The 18,312-nt window shown below is 39.7% G+C and overlaps 4 protein-coding genes across 4 annotated transcripts; all 4 read right to left on the minus strand.

Moving 5' to 3' along the window:
* Positions 1-6,744: 6,744 nt before the first annotated feature.
* LOC141828027 (PRA1 family protein B2-like) lies at positions 6,745-7,563 on the minus strand. The gene has a single exon (XM_074715375.1). It carries the CDS (start codon positions 7,561-7,563, stop codon positions 6,904-6,906), a length of 660 nt encoding a protein of 219 aa, XP_074571476.1. The 3' UTR covers positions 6,745-6,903.
* A 326-nt stretch (positions 7,564-7,889) lies between these two features.
* Positions 7,890-8,666, minus strand: LOC141826997 (uncharacterized). Its single transcript, XM_074714292.1, has one exon. It carries the CDS (start codon positions 8,664-8,666, stop codon positions 7,890-7,892), a length of 777 nt encoding a protein of 258 aa, XP_074570393.1.
* A 615-nt stretch (positions 8,667-9,281) lies between these two features.
* Positions 9,282-12,910, minus strand: LOC141827656 (dnaJ protein ERDJ3A). The gene is made up of 7 exons (XM_074714954.1): positions 12,755-12,910; positions 11,884-11,939; positions 11,713-11,786; positions 10,922-11,445; positions 10,496-10,834; positions 9,835-10,188; positions 9,282-9,741 (listed from the first exon to the last, which is right to left on the minus strand). The coding sequence occupies exons 1-7, from the start codon at positions 12,830-12,832 to the stop codon at positions 9,454-9,456; spliced, it is 1,713 nt and encodes a 570-aa protein (XP_074571055.1). The 5' UTR covers positions 12,833-12,910; the 3' UTR covers positions 9,282-9,453.
* A 1,487-nt stretch (positions 12,911-14,397) lies between these two features.
* LOC141826097 (uncharacterized) lies at positions 14,398-17,451 on the minus strand. Its single transcript, XM_074713352.1, has 8 exons — positions 17,388-17,451; positions 16,583-16,735; positions 16,225-16,503; positions 16,086-16,117; positions 15,866-15,946; positions 15,607-15,751; positions 14,766-15,439; positions 14,398-14,679 (listed from the first exon to the last, which is right to left on the minus strand). The coding sequence occupies exons 1-8, from the start codon at positions 17,449-17,451 to the stop codon at positions 14,398-14,400; spliced, it is 1,710 nt and encodes a 569-aa protein (XP_074569453.1).
* Between the last annotated feature and the right edge of the window lie 861 nt (positions 17,452-18,312).

Here is an 18,312-nt window from a genome sequence, read left to right on the forward strand (position 1 = left end):
AGGAGAAGTAGCCCATTTAAAAAAAAATAATGGAGGTGGACTAGGATTGTTTCATGCGCAAAATTGAACTATACTGTACACTTTTAGTAAGGATCCAGTGAGTCACTTTACCCTGAATTTGAGAGGATTTATGGTTAAAATCACTATTTCATAGCTAGGATCTTTCAACGCACCAGAAGTCGATCTCGAAAGAAAAGTTCAAATAAAAGTTCGACTCTCATAATTGCAAGTAAGAGCTATACATAGGTAACATTAATATGCAATCCAAAAACTTAATGGGGCTGACCTGATTAAATTGAGCGACTCCTTTTGTTGGTTTCCGTGATACTGGTCTACAATGTCTTTGATTATTTCATCTTCAACAGCCTAACAACAGAAAATTGCGGTATTAACTACAAGGTGATCACAAGATCTTAAGCTCTATGAACATACATAATATTGTACATTATTAAATGTACTATTTTTTTGAAAACACAACCAAGGACAATAATTGATCAAGAAACATACATTTCAATCATTTAGATCCACAGCTTTCAGCATCTCCTTTAACAGATAAGTTGTGCGGCCTGCCGGACTGATTCACAATATTTTAATGATAATTTGAACAAGAATACAAGATGTAAATAACAAAACTAGATTTATAGCTATAGAACGTGATAATGATAAATACCTCAAGGTAACCATTTCAGACGTCAATGCTTCATCGAGTCTTGTTTGGGAACCTTTGGCATCCCATACGCTATTTGAGGATGTCCGACTAAAGGTGAAAATGTAAGAGTAGCATCAGGAGAGTGTTTCGGGAATATGACACCTGATCCCTGCAAATCTGTAGTGTCACAAGAAAAAGAATCAAAAACTAAGGATTCATCATTTTTCATGACAACCAAAAAGAAATTTACTAATTAGGCAGACATTAAACAAGAGGAATAGCTATATTCAAACATTGCTCTTCATCAGTATATAATCTCTTACAACAACGTCAGCAAAAAAAATTCTTAAAGATATTCCTATATTAAAGAGTTAAAAAAAATTGACACAATAATGAGAAACTAGAAAAATCTGCCGAATTGCTCTTCAAATTTTGTATACCGACTAGAATACATGGATATCTTCCAAGCAATTTTGAGTTAAAACTTCAAAGTGTAATTCAGGAACCGGTCTACAAACAAATACAAATGTTTGTTGAACTGCATAAGGGCCTTCCAGTACTAATACCACTTTGTAATTACTATTCTTGTTCAACTCCAAAATAATTGAAATTACATGATACAAAATCACCATGTTAAAAATCAGGTGCCAGACCAGTGTCAGTATGGGTTTATACCCTGTCAATTTGAGGAGCTACCTCACCCTGTAGCTTCATCTGTTTTGCTCAAGTAAATTAGCACCCGACAAGGCAAAACTCATCATGTGGGTCCTAAGATTCAATAATGGTTGCGTACAGAATATTCAAGCAAATAGCCAAGTCCTTTTGTGATACCCTACCTTACGAAGATTTTTGTTTGGCCTGTAGTATCGCCATTGATTGTAGCAAAAAGTGATAATTCCGACTCCAAGAGTCCCTCTAGGACTGTCCTATGCAATCTAGAAGGGAGATAAATCACGGAGGATTTCGTCCAATACAGTGGCCAATGACCCCTTGCAACGAGGCATTCCGCATATATCGAAGATCGATCCCAAAATCTATTACAACAACACTAGTTACAGAAACCATTTATTATCCCCATTGATGATTGGCAAGCATCATGTGTAACACTGTTATTCAAACATCAACTGTTAGGCTGACGTTTTATACAAATTTGTGCTATCATTATGAATTGACGTGGGAACAAAAGGTACAATGGTAAAGAAGGAAGAACAAACAGAGATTCACTTTCAGTATTCAACGTTAAAGAAACTGAAGATTCGGATGATCTCGGATAAGAGACGGGTCTGGCCCTCCCAAGCGCTTTCAGTCAATGTCTGATTTAATGTTTTGTTACTTTATTCTCTCCATCAGATCAACTCTTGTTGACATACAAGCTTCACTTATTGTCTCCATCATGCGGAAGACCATTTGGCTCACGTGGAGACTGATGTTTTCAAAGGGAAAATCATGCCAAATGCCAGAGAGAGCAAGAGCAATCAAATCCTTCACGTCTCTTAAAAAAAACCAAACCAACGAAAACAACCCGTCGGAAACCTTAAAAATCGCGACTGTATCAGATCCAAAGCTTGATCCCGATCCATACCGGAACCATTCAAATCGAAGGACACGTCGCGATCCTTTGAGCTTCATCGAAATAAAAGTCTAAGAAAACGACCACCGATTGATTGAGAGATCGAGGGGAGGACGAGGAACTGACTCACCAGTGATTGGAATTGATGAACTGGCAGATGTCGATGTCCAACGTCAGATCGCGGCCCATCAGGAGGTCGATCGCTCGTCGCCTTATCCATGCGAACCGCTACCGCCGCCACCGTCAACGATGACGACGACATCTCTCCCTACGAAACCCTTCCTTCTCGTGGCGATCCTTTGAGCTTCATCGGAATAAAAGTCCAAGGAAACGATCACCGATTGAACAGATCGAGGGGAGGAGGAGGAACTGACTCACCAGTTATTGGAATGGATGGAGTCGCAGATGTCGATGTCCGATCGCCGCCCATCAGGAGGTCGCTCGTCGCCTGATCGACGTGAACCGCTTCCGCCGCCCTGGTCGACGATGACGACGACATCTCTCCCTACGGAACCCTTCCTTCTGCTCCATCTCCGGTCGATTATAGAATTTAAATAATGCCTTAATAATTAATTAGTTATTTAAATTATTTTTTCGTACACTCATCAAATTAAGACTACCAGTCATTAATCACAAAAAAAATGCACACTAAAAATAATAGTATTATTTAATCACAGATTTTGTATAAAAATCATGATGTTATGCATTTAATTATCACGAAAAAATTATTACTTTTTGCTAATTAATTCTTAAAGATTCAACAAGAAAGTATTATATCAAAATTTATTGCTGAATATAAATACAACTTTTAACATTTAATGCATAAATAACGTTGTAGGATAAATATTCACATTTTGCATAGCATAATTATGTAATTAAAGATACAAAAATGATTTCACCTGGGAATATTATTTGATTCAATACATTGTGATCTAATGAATGCAAGATATTCAAACCCTTAGCAAACAAGAGTTTACACCTTAAGCCATAGGGACATTTCTTCTACATATCATACTAATGAATGACTCGTAAATCTAATATAAATATATGAATCACCTAATATATTTTTATTTTTATTTAAATTCTATGACATGGATTCATAATTCATAATTAATTCATCATTCCACTTATCACTTCAAAGATATACAAGAATTATAAATATATATAAAAAAACTACTATTCCATCTTTTCTTTTTCATGTTGGTCCACTGCAATTCACAAAAGCTCTCTTTTGAGTTCTTACAGAGGAACAGCATTATCAGTTTCAATGGCCTGCAAGTCTGCATGGAACGCCATGCACGTTCAACAAAGTCTATCAGGAAAATAACGAATTTAGTGGGCAGATAACTATCACTTCAGCTGAAGGAAAATAAAGGGATTCCATCAACAAACGCTTAAATTTTCAAAGAGACAGACGAGATCTTAGACTTCAGCCAGAATAGTAGAAAGCACGTGCTCAAAGTTGTGTGAGATGAGTAATCTAGATGCCAACTAATTAAGAAAGCCAACTCAAAGAGCAAGGACCTAAAGTACTAGTGAGCGATATGAGTAATTTAGATGCCTAATTCTAAAACTTGCATACAAATCTTGTTCATTTCTTACCTGTAAATGGTGGCTCGGTGTAGCAAGGGTTCAAACGGACGGCTGAAGATATAGTGGTGGAGGATAAATCCACACTGCAACTTCAAGCCAAAACCTACTCTCATGACTCAAAATATACAGATTGGTTGCGCATGGTGGAGAAGCTGGGCACATGAAAAACCAACCGACAACCCTTTCCCTCTACCTCATCTTTCGATCGATTTTTCGACCGACAGGATATAACTAGGAATGCATGTACCCTGCTTCTCCACCCTGAACAATCTATCTTCCAAATCATCAAACCCTAGGAATGCCGTCTCTTGTATAAATAGTGAAGAATGTAAGACAGATGAGGCCACACTGTTACTACTTGCAGGCTCCATAATAAAATTGAGCCAATGTCGTTATAACAACAAGGACAAGGGTTTCTTTCCATCCAACTCAGCGAGTGGAGCTAATGGTGGTAGTCAAAATAGGTGGAGCCTAAGATCTATTGAATGCACAGTGAAAACCAGCAGTAGCTAGACTGAAAACTGGTAGGCAAAACCAGGAAAGTATGCAGTAGCTATCTTGCAGTCAATTCAGAAAAGAAAAAAAAATCTATTATCGTATATGAAAAGTACATAAACAAAAATATTTTCCAAAATAGAGGCAGTAAAAATCTTATAAGGCATGCTATTAAACTATCAACTGGCCATGATCACCTGCTTCATGGTTGTTGCTTTGACATGGTGACTAACAGCGCAAGCCTCCCAGTCTCACATGGAAAACAACAGGGAGAGGGAATCTGGACCACCCCAAACAGTGGCAGAGAATAGGGAATGGTCCTAGGTATGAACTGGAAGCAAAGCGTGGAGAAAACTTGGTGAGCAACAGAGATTTGGATTCTATCATTTGAATGAATATATACAACCTAAGGTGAGGACCACTTCCTGTGCTATGTGGTCCTCAAATTTTCTTTGATAAGAGTATGAAACACTTACTTGAAAATTGAAATTTAGATGAAAAGAACTGGCAGCTCTTGGACCTCAGAAGTCATCTAGGCGTGCAGAAAGTGTTTTTTTTTCCTCTTTCCTTTTCTCGGTTGCTTCCTGCTTCATCCTGAATTTGACTTTGTTGAACAAAAATAGACCAAAAGCAGGTATCAAGGCTGCATAACAGTAATGTTAGTATTGATGGAAATTCATAACTGTGGGCTGGTAACTATGCCATGAACATATAGCATTTATCCACAAAACTACAAAGGCAAATGAATTCTGCAAAGACATAGACAACCATCTTGTTAACTTGCTGTTATTTGAGCCAATCTTTGGACTTAAAATCATTTCGGAGTGGGATATATTCATGGCTCCGAAAGCAATAGGGAAGTAGAAATTCTATATTGACCTCAAAGAAGTGTATGTTCATCAATGGCTAGGTTATATTCTTAAAGAGTTCATAGCATCTCTCAAGGGACTCCAGTTGATCATGAGAAAATTAAGGTATGTACTCTTTCTGACACACATTAACAAAACTTGTGATAATTAAACTATATTTGTAGATTTTTTTTATTAGCATAGACTAAGTGAATACTTGCAATAAATGTTGTGAACTTAAGTTGATAATTTCTTGCATCTCTTTAAGCATTTGAAATATCTTTCCCTTACTATTGTGATGTTTATCATAGATCCAAAGTCTCTTTAAGCATTTGAAAATTAACATGAGCTCCCAGCAAATTGTATTCTAAGTTATGATAGCCCCAATGTTAATGTTCTTTCAACCAAGAGAAAGAGATAATTCACATGAGATGGTGCTGTCAAAATGAGGAGACTAAAGGACACTTTAATTGCCACTATTGCTAGAATCATAGTGACCATAAATCAGATTGCAAACTCATAGAAGTCCAAAGAAAAAAAAGTAATGTGAAATGCAAAATAGCATACCTTATGATAAGTAGACATCATAATAAGTTCATATATTTTTCAATCCTGGCACTTACTACTTTTCAATCCCCACCCATCTCCATCCTCCATACCAAGTAAACTCCTGCATTTGGCTCCAAAGAATCAAGTATTTCTGTTCATTTTCAAACATTCAAAACATCCAAAACAATAAGTCATTCGCCACTATTGCATCCACAGAATATGATAGTCGTAAAGACAGTCTTATAGAGATTTCAAAGGTGGGAAGGCACAAAAAGTAAGTACTAATGATTTGTTTGCTGTCGTGCTTCATCCACCAAATTACACCATCAAAGAAGGAAGAAACACCCTTAAATGGAGCACCGTTCTTGGCATCATATGTCAGGACTAACACATCTTGATGAGGAAGACATCTGTGCCAAATGCCATCACCTATGAGATCTACTTCAACTTCAACTAGCTCATGGGACGGTCAAAAGGGAAGACTAATTGAAAGCCCAATTTATAAGTTCGAGATATCTACAATTAAAAAGGTTACAAATTTACATACAAGAAAAAATTTAAGTCATACCATATACAAGCTTTGAACTAATAAATCAATGTAGATACACTAACTCAACACCATATGTCAACGGTAGCAAATATCATATTATAGTTGAAAATATGAACATGGCCAAACTCATTAAGAACCCCACTATAGAAGAAAATTCAAGGCATCTCACCGGATAGTAGCATGAATTGAGATGCAATCAAAATATTTTAATTCCAATCTCTAGACAAAGTCAAGGAAGAACCAAAAGACAAGGATTATAGTAGACCAAGATCGAATATCCGACCTCAACTGAGCATAATCCTTGAGCCTAAGGTAACATGCTAATCAGCAAACATACTCTGGATAACACAATAAGGTAAAGGAAACTTCAATCGTCGTTATATATCATAATGAAGAATAAAGATCAACATCTTTGTTCAGCAGATCTAGCACGCCTAAATGAATAACAGTATTAGGAATTAGGATCATAGATTTGAACAGATATAGCTTATGCTCCTAGATTAATCAAATGTTGCAGTGTTGAATAAAGGTTAGGGATCATAAGAATCCCTAGATCCAAGAATACCTAATTTCTACTTGGCTGCAAATCCAAGCTTCAATCGAGCAGATCCCGTTCAATGGAATCAACATCAGCAACCTCAGATGCATATCAAATGCGGAAGGCTGTGCCTGACGAAGCAGCTGCTCCACCTAGGAAGGACAAGAAGCCGCCGGCGGGGCCAGTCGAATCCTGATCGTCGAGGAAGAGATCTTCGGGAACGCGGAAAGCGCCATGAACACATACGACAGCGGCGCCAACCATGAGAGCAGAGACGATGAGGGATCCGATGGAGGTAAGGAAGACAACGAGTAGAGTGAGGAGGACGAGGCCACCGAGGATCTCCCGGTCGGAGAAATTGCGGCGGAAAAGGACGAGCGGGGCGGCGTCAGCGGGCCGAAAGAGGTAGAGGAAGGCCCAAGCGGCTAGGAGAGCGAGGAGGAGGAGCAGGGAGAAGGGATGGGAAAGAAGGGAGATGGCAAGGGCGGCGGCGAGCAGCGCGAGGTAGTTGACGCGGAAGTAGCCGAGGTTCTTGCGAAGGCGGGAGGTGGCGTCGGAGAGGGAGTCGGGTCGGGCGAAGGCAGAGCGGTCGAGGAGCTCCCACCAGGGGCGACGGTGGGTGAGGGAGCGGCGTGCCGTGTCGGAGATCCGGGAAAGGAAGAGGCGGAGGAAGGAGGCGGAGATCGGTGGCGCAACCGCGGATCCCGTGGTTGATCCGCTGCCTGCGGCATCGTTGACGGGCAGAATGGGCGGCGGCGCGGCAGAAGCCATCGGCCGATTTGGGGGGAAACGAATGGAACAGGCAGCGGAGAAGGTGTCCGTCGATTCTCGAAATGGGAGCGTAGTGGCGGAGTTTATTAATGGCCGTCGGTTTAAATTCTGGAAAGGATTCCGCTGTAATATTAAATTTACTTTATTTTTTAGATATAAAAAATAATAAAATCGTTAAAATTAGTAATCTTTAACGAAGTAAATATTCCCATGCATGCAGAAATTCTTCATTAATTAAATCAATATTCTCCAACGACGTAAAAATAATTTATTTTGTTTTTCAAAAACAAAAGGAAAAAAAAATCTCTAATTGTTCTTCCGTGAATTTATAGATCGAAGAAGAATGGATTGGTGGCGTCGTCGTCGTCCCACAGACATGAAGCCGCCACGTCGAAGGCATCGTCGTACGGCCACGGCGGAGGCGTCGACACCAGCGGCGGCGCCGACTCCGCCGTCATCACCGGCGGGCACGACTGGGACATGCTCGACGAGGACCCGCCTACCTCGACGTCGCGGGAGCTTGCGATCTCGGCCAGCGGCAGCGGCTGCGCTGTCGTCGCGTTGTTAGTTTCGCCACCGTAGAGAAGCGCTGGCGGGTAGTTGTAGGAGGCAGTGGCAGTGGCAGCGGCGGCGGAGAGGGTGGGCGGGAGCATGGGGAAGTAGTGGAAGCCGGCGGGGCGGGGGAGGAGAGGGCGGAGAGTGGCGGTGGAAGAGGAGGCGGTGGTGGCGGAGCAAGGGAGGTCAGGGCGGTGCCCGGCGGCGGTCGAAGCAGGTGAGGGTTGGAGGTTGAGCTGCGCGCGGGGGCCGTAGAGGATGAGGGCGGCGCGGTCGTAGGCCTTGGCAGCCTCCTCGGCGGTGGCGAAGGTGCCGAGCCACTTGCGCGTGCGCTTCCGCGGCTCCCGGATCTCCGCCACCCACTTCCCCCAGCTCCTCTGCCGGACGCCGCGGAACCGGAACTTGCCGTTCTCCGGCCCGCCCTTGCCTTTCCCCTTCCCTTTGCCCTTCCCCCTCCGGTCACCGGCGGCTGCGGCGGTCTCATCGCTCGGGCTGCTGGGCGGGCTCGGTTCGACTTCAATGGGGGAATTGTGCTTCTGGTCGTCCATTAATGGCGTGGGATGAAACACAGAGGACTGCGGCGCCGGTGGCTCAAGCTCTTCGTTGTTTGGGTGGCAAAGGCGGTGGCTATATATTATGTATATATATACACATGGAAGACGAAAAGGTGACACAGTAGACTCAGGAGCTACTCTACTGTAGGCTTCATGGCATCAAGCGATCCGAGTTTGGATTCTTCCAAAGTAAAAAAAGGAAGTGAAATGAAATTTTGTCTGAAGTTTCATAGATAAAATTTCAGAAAGGGGAGCAGAGGATTGAATATTAAATAAGGGGAAATTGGTTTGGATGGTGCATGGTGTGATGAGGGAGGCTTGGAAAGGGTGAAAAGCGTGGGCGATGGTGGCCGAGGAGGAGGGCGAAGGGGGAGCTGCTGCATGAGGAGCTCCGCATCGGGAAGGGGCGAGGTTGTCTTCTGGGGAAGGGACAGCGCCATGCTGCTCTTAATTATGGGCTAGCCACCGCGCACTGCGCCGCCTCTGTTTTCTTTTCCCATTTTCACTTTGCTTCTTCTGTTACATGATGAAATAACGAAGGATGGACACTGAGTGCAGCTTAATCAATCTTGTTACCTGAAGTAAGAAAAATAAAAACAAATAGAAAAAAAAAATACAACACAGTGGAATGAGCTTACAGTTATACATGTTAAAAACTCATTCTTGTGCACTATATACAAATTTCATTGTTAAGCTTCCTCTCTTTCCCAGGTCAATTTCCACATGACCTATCTGGTGCAGCCTTAAATGGGCAGGGTTTACACTCGGCCGATAGATCACTTCATCGGATAACAGGTTGTTGTCGAATCTTAGATAATTGGACATCGCCACTGAGAACTGAACTGACAAATTTCTCCACTGCTTCCAGGGTTAGTTCGTCGGTCAAAACGGCAATTTTCCCCTTCTTGGGCTTGTAAGCTAGCAGCAGCGTGTCCGAAGCCTTGAACCCAGATTTGTCAAAAGCATATAGGAACGATGACTGCTTGTTGCCATCCAACATCGAGTAAGATATCGAATCCCTACTGGTCTGAGCATGGTTCGGTCGTCTAACTAATGTTTTCCGAGAGATCTATGTGACAATGCAGAAAATTAATTTCTTTAGTTCACAATAGCTAACAAAAAACTTGAAGAGTTGGTCAACATGCGAGAGTAACGTACTAACCTCAGAAAGAATTGTTTCTAATTTCTCTCTTGCCTTTGATGACCTAAAGACACCAATGATGCACAAGGCAGTATTGTCACCACAGAGATTATCGAAGTTCAGAGCGGTGAGCAGAGGAATATTTCGCCCTCCTTCATTGTCGAAAGGTTTCTTGGCTTTATTGAGAGTTGCCTTCGTATTTTTCTTCTCAAAACTTTCAACCAAGGTTTTTAAATCTTCAATCCCGGATTTCAGGTCTTTGGCAGTAATCCCTTGTTTCAGAACATTTATCTCACCATCTACTAGTTGACCAACAACAGATGGTAGCTTCTGGATGCCTAATCTTCTCAATGCAGGATGTGAAACATCATGAACCTACAAAAAAAAACACAATCAGATAAAAAAGATAAAAGCTTGAGCAATAATATGAACTGCAACACTGAAAATGAGGCACTAACACTTAACCATGAATTGAATATAGAAAATTATGGAATTAATCTCTTGCGGACCAAAATCACTTTGCTAAGTTGACTTATTTATCTTTCATATTAATCAGGATTATTGATATCAATGTCTGACACAAACCCACTTAAAGAGGTAAATATGACCTACTTCAAGAAATAAAGCAACATATCACCATATTCTAGTCTGTAGCTAATAAGAAAAGAACAGCCAGGCCTACCTCTGCATCATAGAACAAAAACCTTTTCCGGTATAGGCCACTTATGACACGCCACATTACTGGTGTATCTTTCTTGGTTGAGAGTAACAGCAGCTTAGGAAGATTCCCTAAACTATCAGAAGAAAAATCAAACTGATCGAGCTCTATTCTTCTAGAAAACCTGGGAAGTTGATCGAGACAGAAGCTTTTCAAACTACGCTCATCAAGGTTGCCACTGTATTCAACCAGTGAGCCTCTTTCACTAGATTTATAAGAATAGATGAAAAGACGAGCTGACTTTGAAAGAGACACGCCCAAGTCCTTACATAGTGATTGCCTATTGCAATCAACTTTACCAGCCTGCAGAGAAGAAAATGATAGTTAGTGCTCATAACACAAATTTAACATGAGGTTTGAAGAATGTTGCATGAGTACTTGAAGATTTACCTTTATACCTCCCAATAATGAACTGATTACATCCTCGACAATGGACTCAAGTATGTGGTATCCTTTGGCAGAAGGTGTGTAAAACAACAAAACCCAGGTCATTCCCTGGTCCTTTATTTGTTTGTTGAAAAGATGTAAATTAACATCTTGAATATTTGCAGGAGAGGTTTGAGAGTTCTGTCCACCAGGGCTACTAAAAGTGAAACCGTCATGCTGGTTTCCACCCTTTATATCACTACCAAAAGCATTTGAGAATAAATCGCCAAAGCCGAAACCAAATGGGTTCCCGCTAACATCAGAGTTGCCACCAAAGGAGAAGGAAAATGTCTTAGCATTTCCTTTGCCACCTGTTGTCTGCCATCCACCGGTATTAGAAGTGAAGTAACTGCTTCCTGGTCCTCCGGTGGTAAAGTACGTTTGTCCTTCATTCCCAAAATTACCTCCATTAAATCCTGGGTTACCCTTCTCATCTCCATATAAATCATAGTTTTTCCTCTTCTCTTCGTCAGAGAGGATTTCATATGCTGGAACAACAATACAGCACACCTGTTATAATATGAATAATGGATTTTCAACCATTTTCGTTTTTCTTCTTGAATTACAAAAGAATAATTGTTAAAGAGTGATATGGAATTCCAAATATTCCAACCTCCCTGCTAAATTATAAGAAAATGACAAATTGAGCTTGAATAGGATTGTGAATGGAAGTAAAAAAAAAACTTAGACTTCAACCAATAAATTGGAGTGCTATAAAAAACAGAAACAGGAACATAACTAGCCAAAATTATTACCATTGTTTATCTCTGCAAATTTTTCTTGTGCACCCTTATTTTTATTCTTATCAGGGTGATATTGAAGAGAAAGCCTGCATAACCAAACAAAAAAAATAGAATAAAAGTAAACATGGACACCAAATGGTAATGACCATGAAAAAAAATGTTATCTAAAGGATGAAAACATACTTATGAAAGGCTTTCTGAATATCACGCTGACTAGCACTTTTATCAACTCCAAGGACCTGAAAGAAGAAAAAGATGAGGGATATGCACATCTTAACTGACAAACTAAACAATGTGATATATACACTTAAAAGGAAAAAGAGCATCCAGTAACAGAGAACAACAAACTTAAAACTGAGAAAAAATGACATCTTTCAGTCTTAAAAATGGGATAAAAGACATTTCGAGTGAACAAGTTACAATAAGTTTAAGTTATACAACAAGTTCACCATATTATTCTTCTATCCTATTTAATTTTTTTATTGCACTATACGAGCCAACTTGATTGAGGCTGACAATTTCATCTAACTTCCAAGATAATACTACAGAAAAAGAGATACAAATTCACACTATAGAGTGTAAGAGAATCAAGTTTTTTCTCTTGTTTCACAATGCAGAAAAGTTTAAAATGAGTCATACAAGATGAAGATATAGATGAAAGGAAAGGAGTTCTACGGGAACAACATTGTAAGTAATACACAGGATATGCGCAAAATATTACTCCTTCAAAATCTCTCGCTTATGGAAAACAATTTCAATCCCAGTCCAAGTAGATCAAATAAAAGGCATCGATCTTGGAAAATCCCTACTTAAATTGTTGTCGTTGGTATGCAAGCTTCTCATGAAGCCCCATTAGAAAGATCCGAGATATCTACCAAATTCATGCCAAAGCTATGTGATTATCCGCACAATGAGCAGCCAATTCAACACAAACTCTGAGCCGGATTCAAACAAACAAACAGACAGAAGCTCTCCCATAATGCCCAATAAAAGGAATCAACATCATAAATTTGCAACAAAAAACCTAAACCTAAAAAAGATAAACCCCAGATACCTTATAGGGATCGATGGCTCGGGCTTGACGAGAGCAGAATAACAGGATTGAGATCAGGAAAACTAGGCGAAGCATCATTCCAGCGATCGTACAACAAGATCTCCAACGTTCAATCGAATCGAAGGGAAGGGTCGAGCCCTTAAAAACGAAGGCGTCTTCTCATGGATCCCCTCGTATAATCGTGCCATCGAGAAAGTTCTCGAGGTCAGCCGACGTGGCAGAACCGTAGGCTTCCAACTATATCGACCAATGGTATCGCAGAACACAACCAATAGAATCCGAAACACCGAACAAGAAAATCACTCAATTAGCGTTGGATTTTCAGGTCAATAGTCATTAAAAATTAGCATATTTTACTAGTCGAAAATTTCAGCATATTTTACTAGTAGAATTGGAGGGTTTGTTATTTTTTCTGGGATATTATTTGATGAATATAATTTCTTAAGAAAAAAATACATCTTATGTTCAATATTGTATCATTGCGCCTTAATTATCACTCCACTTATATTATTTTTTATTATTTTTTTGCTCCTCTCTCCTCTGACACAGCAATCTTAGTCGAGACAATGTTCTCTTTCATCGTGATCAACTATAATTTTTTGATTTATCTCTTCACAGATAGTTGTAAAATCGATTGTATGAAATCACTAGGATGTCGGATTTCACTTTTTGCTAAAGCAATCTTAAGATCAGTCAAAAATTCATTATTAAATTTTAACTCTTGGGAGCAGTTGAGCTATTGGATTACCAAATGACTCGTACTTTCAAATTTATCTAATGAAAGAGCTAGAAGGGAAGGTCATCCACTCGATCAAGATCTAGATATCTAAATTATCAATAAAAAAACTAATGTGGCATACAGTTATTTAATATTAATATATAATAATTGAATCAAGGATTTATAATAATAATAATAATATCATACTTAATGGATCTTATTCATTTTTCAAATTTTATTATTGAATAAATCATGAATGGATTCGGATTTGGCTTGTGTAGACACTCTAAGTATGACCTGGCTCAACTTGGCAAGACGAATCAAGAGGAGTTGGCTTGTGAGTTCATATCATTGCTTGTGTAAAAAGACGAATCAAGATGAAAATTTGTTAGATTGGTAAATGTTGGGCCTAATTGCCATGTTTTTGGATGAATTTTAACACTTGTAATTCTAAATAAATGGATATTCTTCCGCATATTTATTGTTGTTCTCATCTTTTTACACCAGGGGTTGGAAAGGATTTCCTCAAGATAATTGATATCGATCAAAACAAAATAAAAATTAAACGGCAGAAACGGCAACCAATCTTCTCGCCCAGAGCAGAAAGTCATAACAAAGATGTGAATATGATGATTCCAGACTGATGAATCTCTGAAACTATTTCCTCCTGAATTCGCCATGCCTTGCTGCGTACGATCATCCTGCAGTAACTACTTAGTTTTCCTGTACAAAGAAAGTAAACATGAATTCTATCCATCAAGATGTTCCTCTACAAACCCGAACTCTATTGAGGAGCAAATGTTGCGGTCTTACCTTAATTTTGATGAATCAGGAATGATTCATCTACACATGTAATTTTGTTCTGTGAATTGGAAAACCTTGAATGGGCTGTCATCTTAATAAACTGCAAAGAATTCTTAGTTTGTCATAAGTTTGACTGTCCAGAGCAGTCACTGGAGCCACCAGACTCGAACTGGATGAATGGTAGGGACTCTATACTAGAAGAGCGTGATGAAGCAGTAGAGCGAGCCCTTGGAGAATGACCATTGATGATCTTGTTCTTGGTTGCAGGTCTGACATGTTGAAACATGGTCTGTTTTGCTTTGTTCACTGCAGCACTCTTATTTGTTCCGCTGGTGACTTTCGGAAGTTTAGGCTGTTGGCTAGCCTGTGAAAGAGTTCCAACGGTGTGGTTGACGGGTTTCTTCTGCTTGAGTCCAAAACAAAAACCAACTCAGATACGAATAAGTAGTCAGGAAAAGAAATGCAACAATTAGGACTAGACATGTTTACCATATCTGAGTTAGCAAGTTTTGGATGTGCCACATTGTGACCTGAAGGTTTGCTGGATTTTGCTTCTAACCTGTTGCCAGGCCTACTCTCTGAATGATTTCCTTTTAAAGGCATATCAATAGAACCTTTAGAAATATGAGATCTGTGATAACCATCATCCTGGGCTATAGAAGCAAAAGATGATTTAGAACATGCTGAATGGATTTTGTTGGCATCAACATCCATTACTGATGGGGTTGAAGAATTAGCTTCATTACTATTCATTACTGGTTTAACAGAACAAAGGGTCAACGAAGATGAAACTGAACTGGCATTGTTGCAGGAGCTACTTGAAGTTGTAGGTAAAGATAAGTCCACAGATAAACCTCGAGATATTGTGGAGTTATTTGCACTTGTGTGGACGATTCTAGCTCCCTTTCTCCTTGAGAATGATTGATTAGTATTTGATCTAGATGAGGATGTCTTATTGGCCATTGATTCAGAAGAAGGGTTATTAATCACCCTAGAATTACTTCTCATCCTTGTGTTCTCCGACGGTGAGTAATGTGTTGTGCCTGATGAATCGCTGATCGAGTTTGAAGTAGCTTTTGATGCTTGGAATTTGGAAATTCCACTGGATGAGCCTTCATGTAATTGCTTAAAAGCTATAACAGCTTTTTGAATTGCTGCATTACCTGCTAAAAAAATCCCCAAAGGTAAGAATTTAATTACGAATATAACAACAACCAAGTCTTATCCCACTAGGTGGGTCGGCAAAGAATTTAATTATGAATAAGAAGAAAAAATATGCTACCTAATCATATTGGTTAAAGATGCTTGTGATTAAATTCTGGAATTGTACCTGGTTTTTCTCTGAAGTCACTAGTTCTTATTTGGATGCTTCCAGGAACAAAAGTTGTCTTTGCTGGCATTATCGACAGATTTGACTTAGACACGGCACTAGTTGGCTTTGAGACTGTCTTTCCACCAGTAACTCCCACATAACCCTTCATTAAAGAAACAAATGTAAACTTGACCGAATAAATATTTGTACAAGTAGAAGATTTAAACACTAAATAAAGGAGAGACTGTAATTGAGACAATAAATTAGTGCATATCACCTTCACAACCTTAACCCATTGCGAAGTGTTCTGAAGCCGACGATTGCTAGTGCCATGTTGTTCTGGTACTACAGGAGACTTCTGATGTAACACAAATTGACAATGTTTGACACATATTTAGCTCAATGGTATAAAATAGTGTCCCACATAATTTGATAATTGGGAGTGAAGAGGTTTGGTGATGTTGGTGTATAAAGTAGTGATTGTTCAAAAACCATACCTTATTCTGAGAAGCTTCAACTTTGGTTGGCACTGAAAAGAAACATGATCAATTATTAGACACAAATGCAACTCAACAATAGCATAGAAACCATCAGTTCCTACATATTTAAGATTACTATTAAGTCGAACATTCTTACACTCAAGAGACAATGTGCGACCCCTTCTTGGAATGTTCTTCTTGTTAGACTTTTCCGATCCTGAAGCCTTTACACCAGTACTAAAAGTCTTCGTTGAAGCACCTTTGTTTTCAAACAAGTGTAACTCAAGGTTCTCCAAGGCCAAGTTATCATCATCGCTTAAAGTTGAGTTTGTCGCTGTTGATCTTTTTGACTCCTCAGGGATTACAGAAAGCGAACATGTGTCAATCCTCCTGAATGTGCTGTTTAGGCTAGCCAGTTCTTCAAAATCCAAAACACCTATAAATTAAACAATAAGATCCATTAAGATTCTACGTTACATATCAAACATGTCCTAATTCTATACAAAATTAGTTACCTTCACTTGTAAGGAAATCTCTATCCCAGTCTAAACTTTTTGCCAAGTAGTCTTTGCTAAATATTGATTTATTCTTGTTTGAGGGCACTGGAAGTTGGAGGGATTTCTCCATTTGCTTGTTCATTTTCTCTGGAGTACTACCTTCAACAGCCCCTATTTCGAATCAGTCAATACAAATGTGGTTGCTCAGAAGGCATAAAAAGTTATCAGAAAAACATAAGAATTACAAGACTTCCTGAATTCAATACAGAAAAAAGAAATCTAAATCGCAGATTAGGGAATACTTGCCAGGTGAAATAGCAAAAATATCATTTTGATGATAAGTGAGAACAAAACTCAAGTCGTATACTGCATTTGTTTTTCAGTCTTCTATTGTACTGCATTAAAATTTACCTGTTCTTCGTTCTTCAGCATTCAACATTCATACAAATGGAAGAGGGAGTATCTAATACGAGATTTTTTTATATAATGGATGATTTCTGGTAATTATCCATCCATCATATAAGAAGCTAAACCAATTTAACCAGCAAATCTCAGAAACGCGCTCTTATTTGGAGGATAAATGACTCGATATTGATTCTTCTTGGCATTTAACGACCATCGACGGAAACACCTATGCCAAAATTACCACGAACGCAAACGACAATTTACATTACGACAAATGAATTCTTGTGCGATCGTAAAAAACGCCGATCGCAGCATAAGCACAAAAGTACCGCCCAAATGCTCGTCCATCAGTCCCTTTATCTTCCGTGGAAACCCTAGCTCGTTACCGCCCAAATGCACAGCGAAATCGAAAAAATACCTGATGAGCTTCGATCTCCTGCATCTTCCCCGAAAGAAACGTCGATCGCAGGGAAGCCTTCCATGGCCTATTCCGAAGCCGATCGCCGCGATCTTTGAAGAAGGAGAAGAAGATGAGGGCGGAAGAAAGGGGAATAAAATGGCGAGGAAATGGATCTGCAATCAGAGGCAACGCGGGCGGGAGTTCGTATTTATAGGAGATGATGTCATTTTAAGGGGGAGAATTCCAGATGTGTGCTATAATTACGTTTTCGCCCTCGTCTATTTTACAAAAGGGTACAAAAATATGATAATTGGCGAGCAGCGAATCTCCACTGATGATGACGTGTCTGGGCTATTTAGAGCAACGATCCCCAGCTAGCAATCAAAGGAGCTAGATCATTCTCAATAAAGAGTTGCATTTGTCTTAACTATTTATAAATTATAATCAATACAAAGCTGAAAATATCATGACAAATTGCCCTTCTTTATTGAGTTTTTTTTTTTAATGATAAAAAGCTAGTCTCAAACTTCCAGACAATGTAAACATATCCATCAGGGGAAACTTGAATACTATCAATTGTTTCTTTGCAGCCAATATGAGCTCTATCAGTGAATTTGCAAAACAACGAAACAATTTCTGTTAGACTTGAGTAGGAATCGAGGTGTGGATTCCAGCTTCGTAGTCATGCATGCATATGTATTGTAATATGCCTGATACACGTGGCCCTAGGACAGGGCCCGGTTCAGCCGGTAACCTGGAAAATTACTTGGCCCGTTAGCAGGTCCATTAACGGCCCAATTTCACCATCGGAGAATTAATAATGGTGAAATCGCAAGGAGATCCGCCTCTCTCTCTCTCTCTCTCTCTCTCTCTCTCTCTCAAACTTCACCATCGGGGTGTCACTTCTGAGGGAGCGAGGGAAGAAAAAGGAAAGGTAAATAAA

The sequence above is a fragment of the Curcuma longa genome, chromosome 4 (assembly GCF_044706935.1).
Source record: "Curcuma longa cultivar G26 ecotype Majalengka, Jawa Barat chromosome 4, ITB_CL_G26_1.1, whole genome shotgun sequence".
Lineage (NCBI taxonomy): Eukaryota > Viridiplantae > Streptophyta > Magnoliopsida > Zingiberales > Zingiberaceae > Curcuma > Curcuma longa.

Excerpts from the sequence above, each read along its gene's own strand:
- LOC141828027 (XM_074715375.1), bottom strand. The coding sequence starts at position 7,563 with ATGGCTTCTGCCGCGCCGCCGCCCATTCTGCCCGTCAACGATGCCGCA.
- LOC141826997 (XM_074714292.1), bottom strand. The coding sequence starts at position 8,666 with ATGGACGACCAGAAGCACAATTCCCCCATTGAAGTCGAACCGAGCCCG.
- LOC141827656 (XM_074714954.1), bottom strand. The coding sequence starts at position 12,832 with ATGATGCTTCGCCTAGTTTTCCTGATCTCAATCCTGTTATTCTGCTCT. Across the intron at positions 11,787-11,883 it reads ATTCAGAAAGCCTTTCATAA|GCTTTCTCTTCAATATCACC; the intron begins GTATGTTTTCAT and ends TTGGTTATGCAG. Across the intron at positions 9,742-9,834 it reads TAGAAACAATTCTTTCTGAG|ATCTCTCGGAAAACATTAGT; the intron begins GTTAGTACGTTA and ends ATTGTCACATAG.
- LOC141826097 (XM_074713352.1), bottom strand. The coding sequence starts at position 17,451 with ATGGAAGGCTTCCCTGCGATCGACGTTTCTTTCGGGGAAGATGCAGGA. Across the intron at positions 16,736-17,387 it reads AGGAGATCGAAGCTCATCAG|GGGCTGTTGAAGGTAGTACT; the intron begins GTATTTTTTCGA and ends GATTCGAAATAG. Across the intron at positions 15,440-15,606 it reads TGACTTCAGAGAAAAACCAG|GTAATGCAGCAATTCAAAAA; the intron begins GTACAATTCCAG and ends TTTTTTTAGCAG.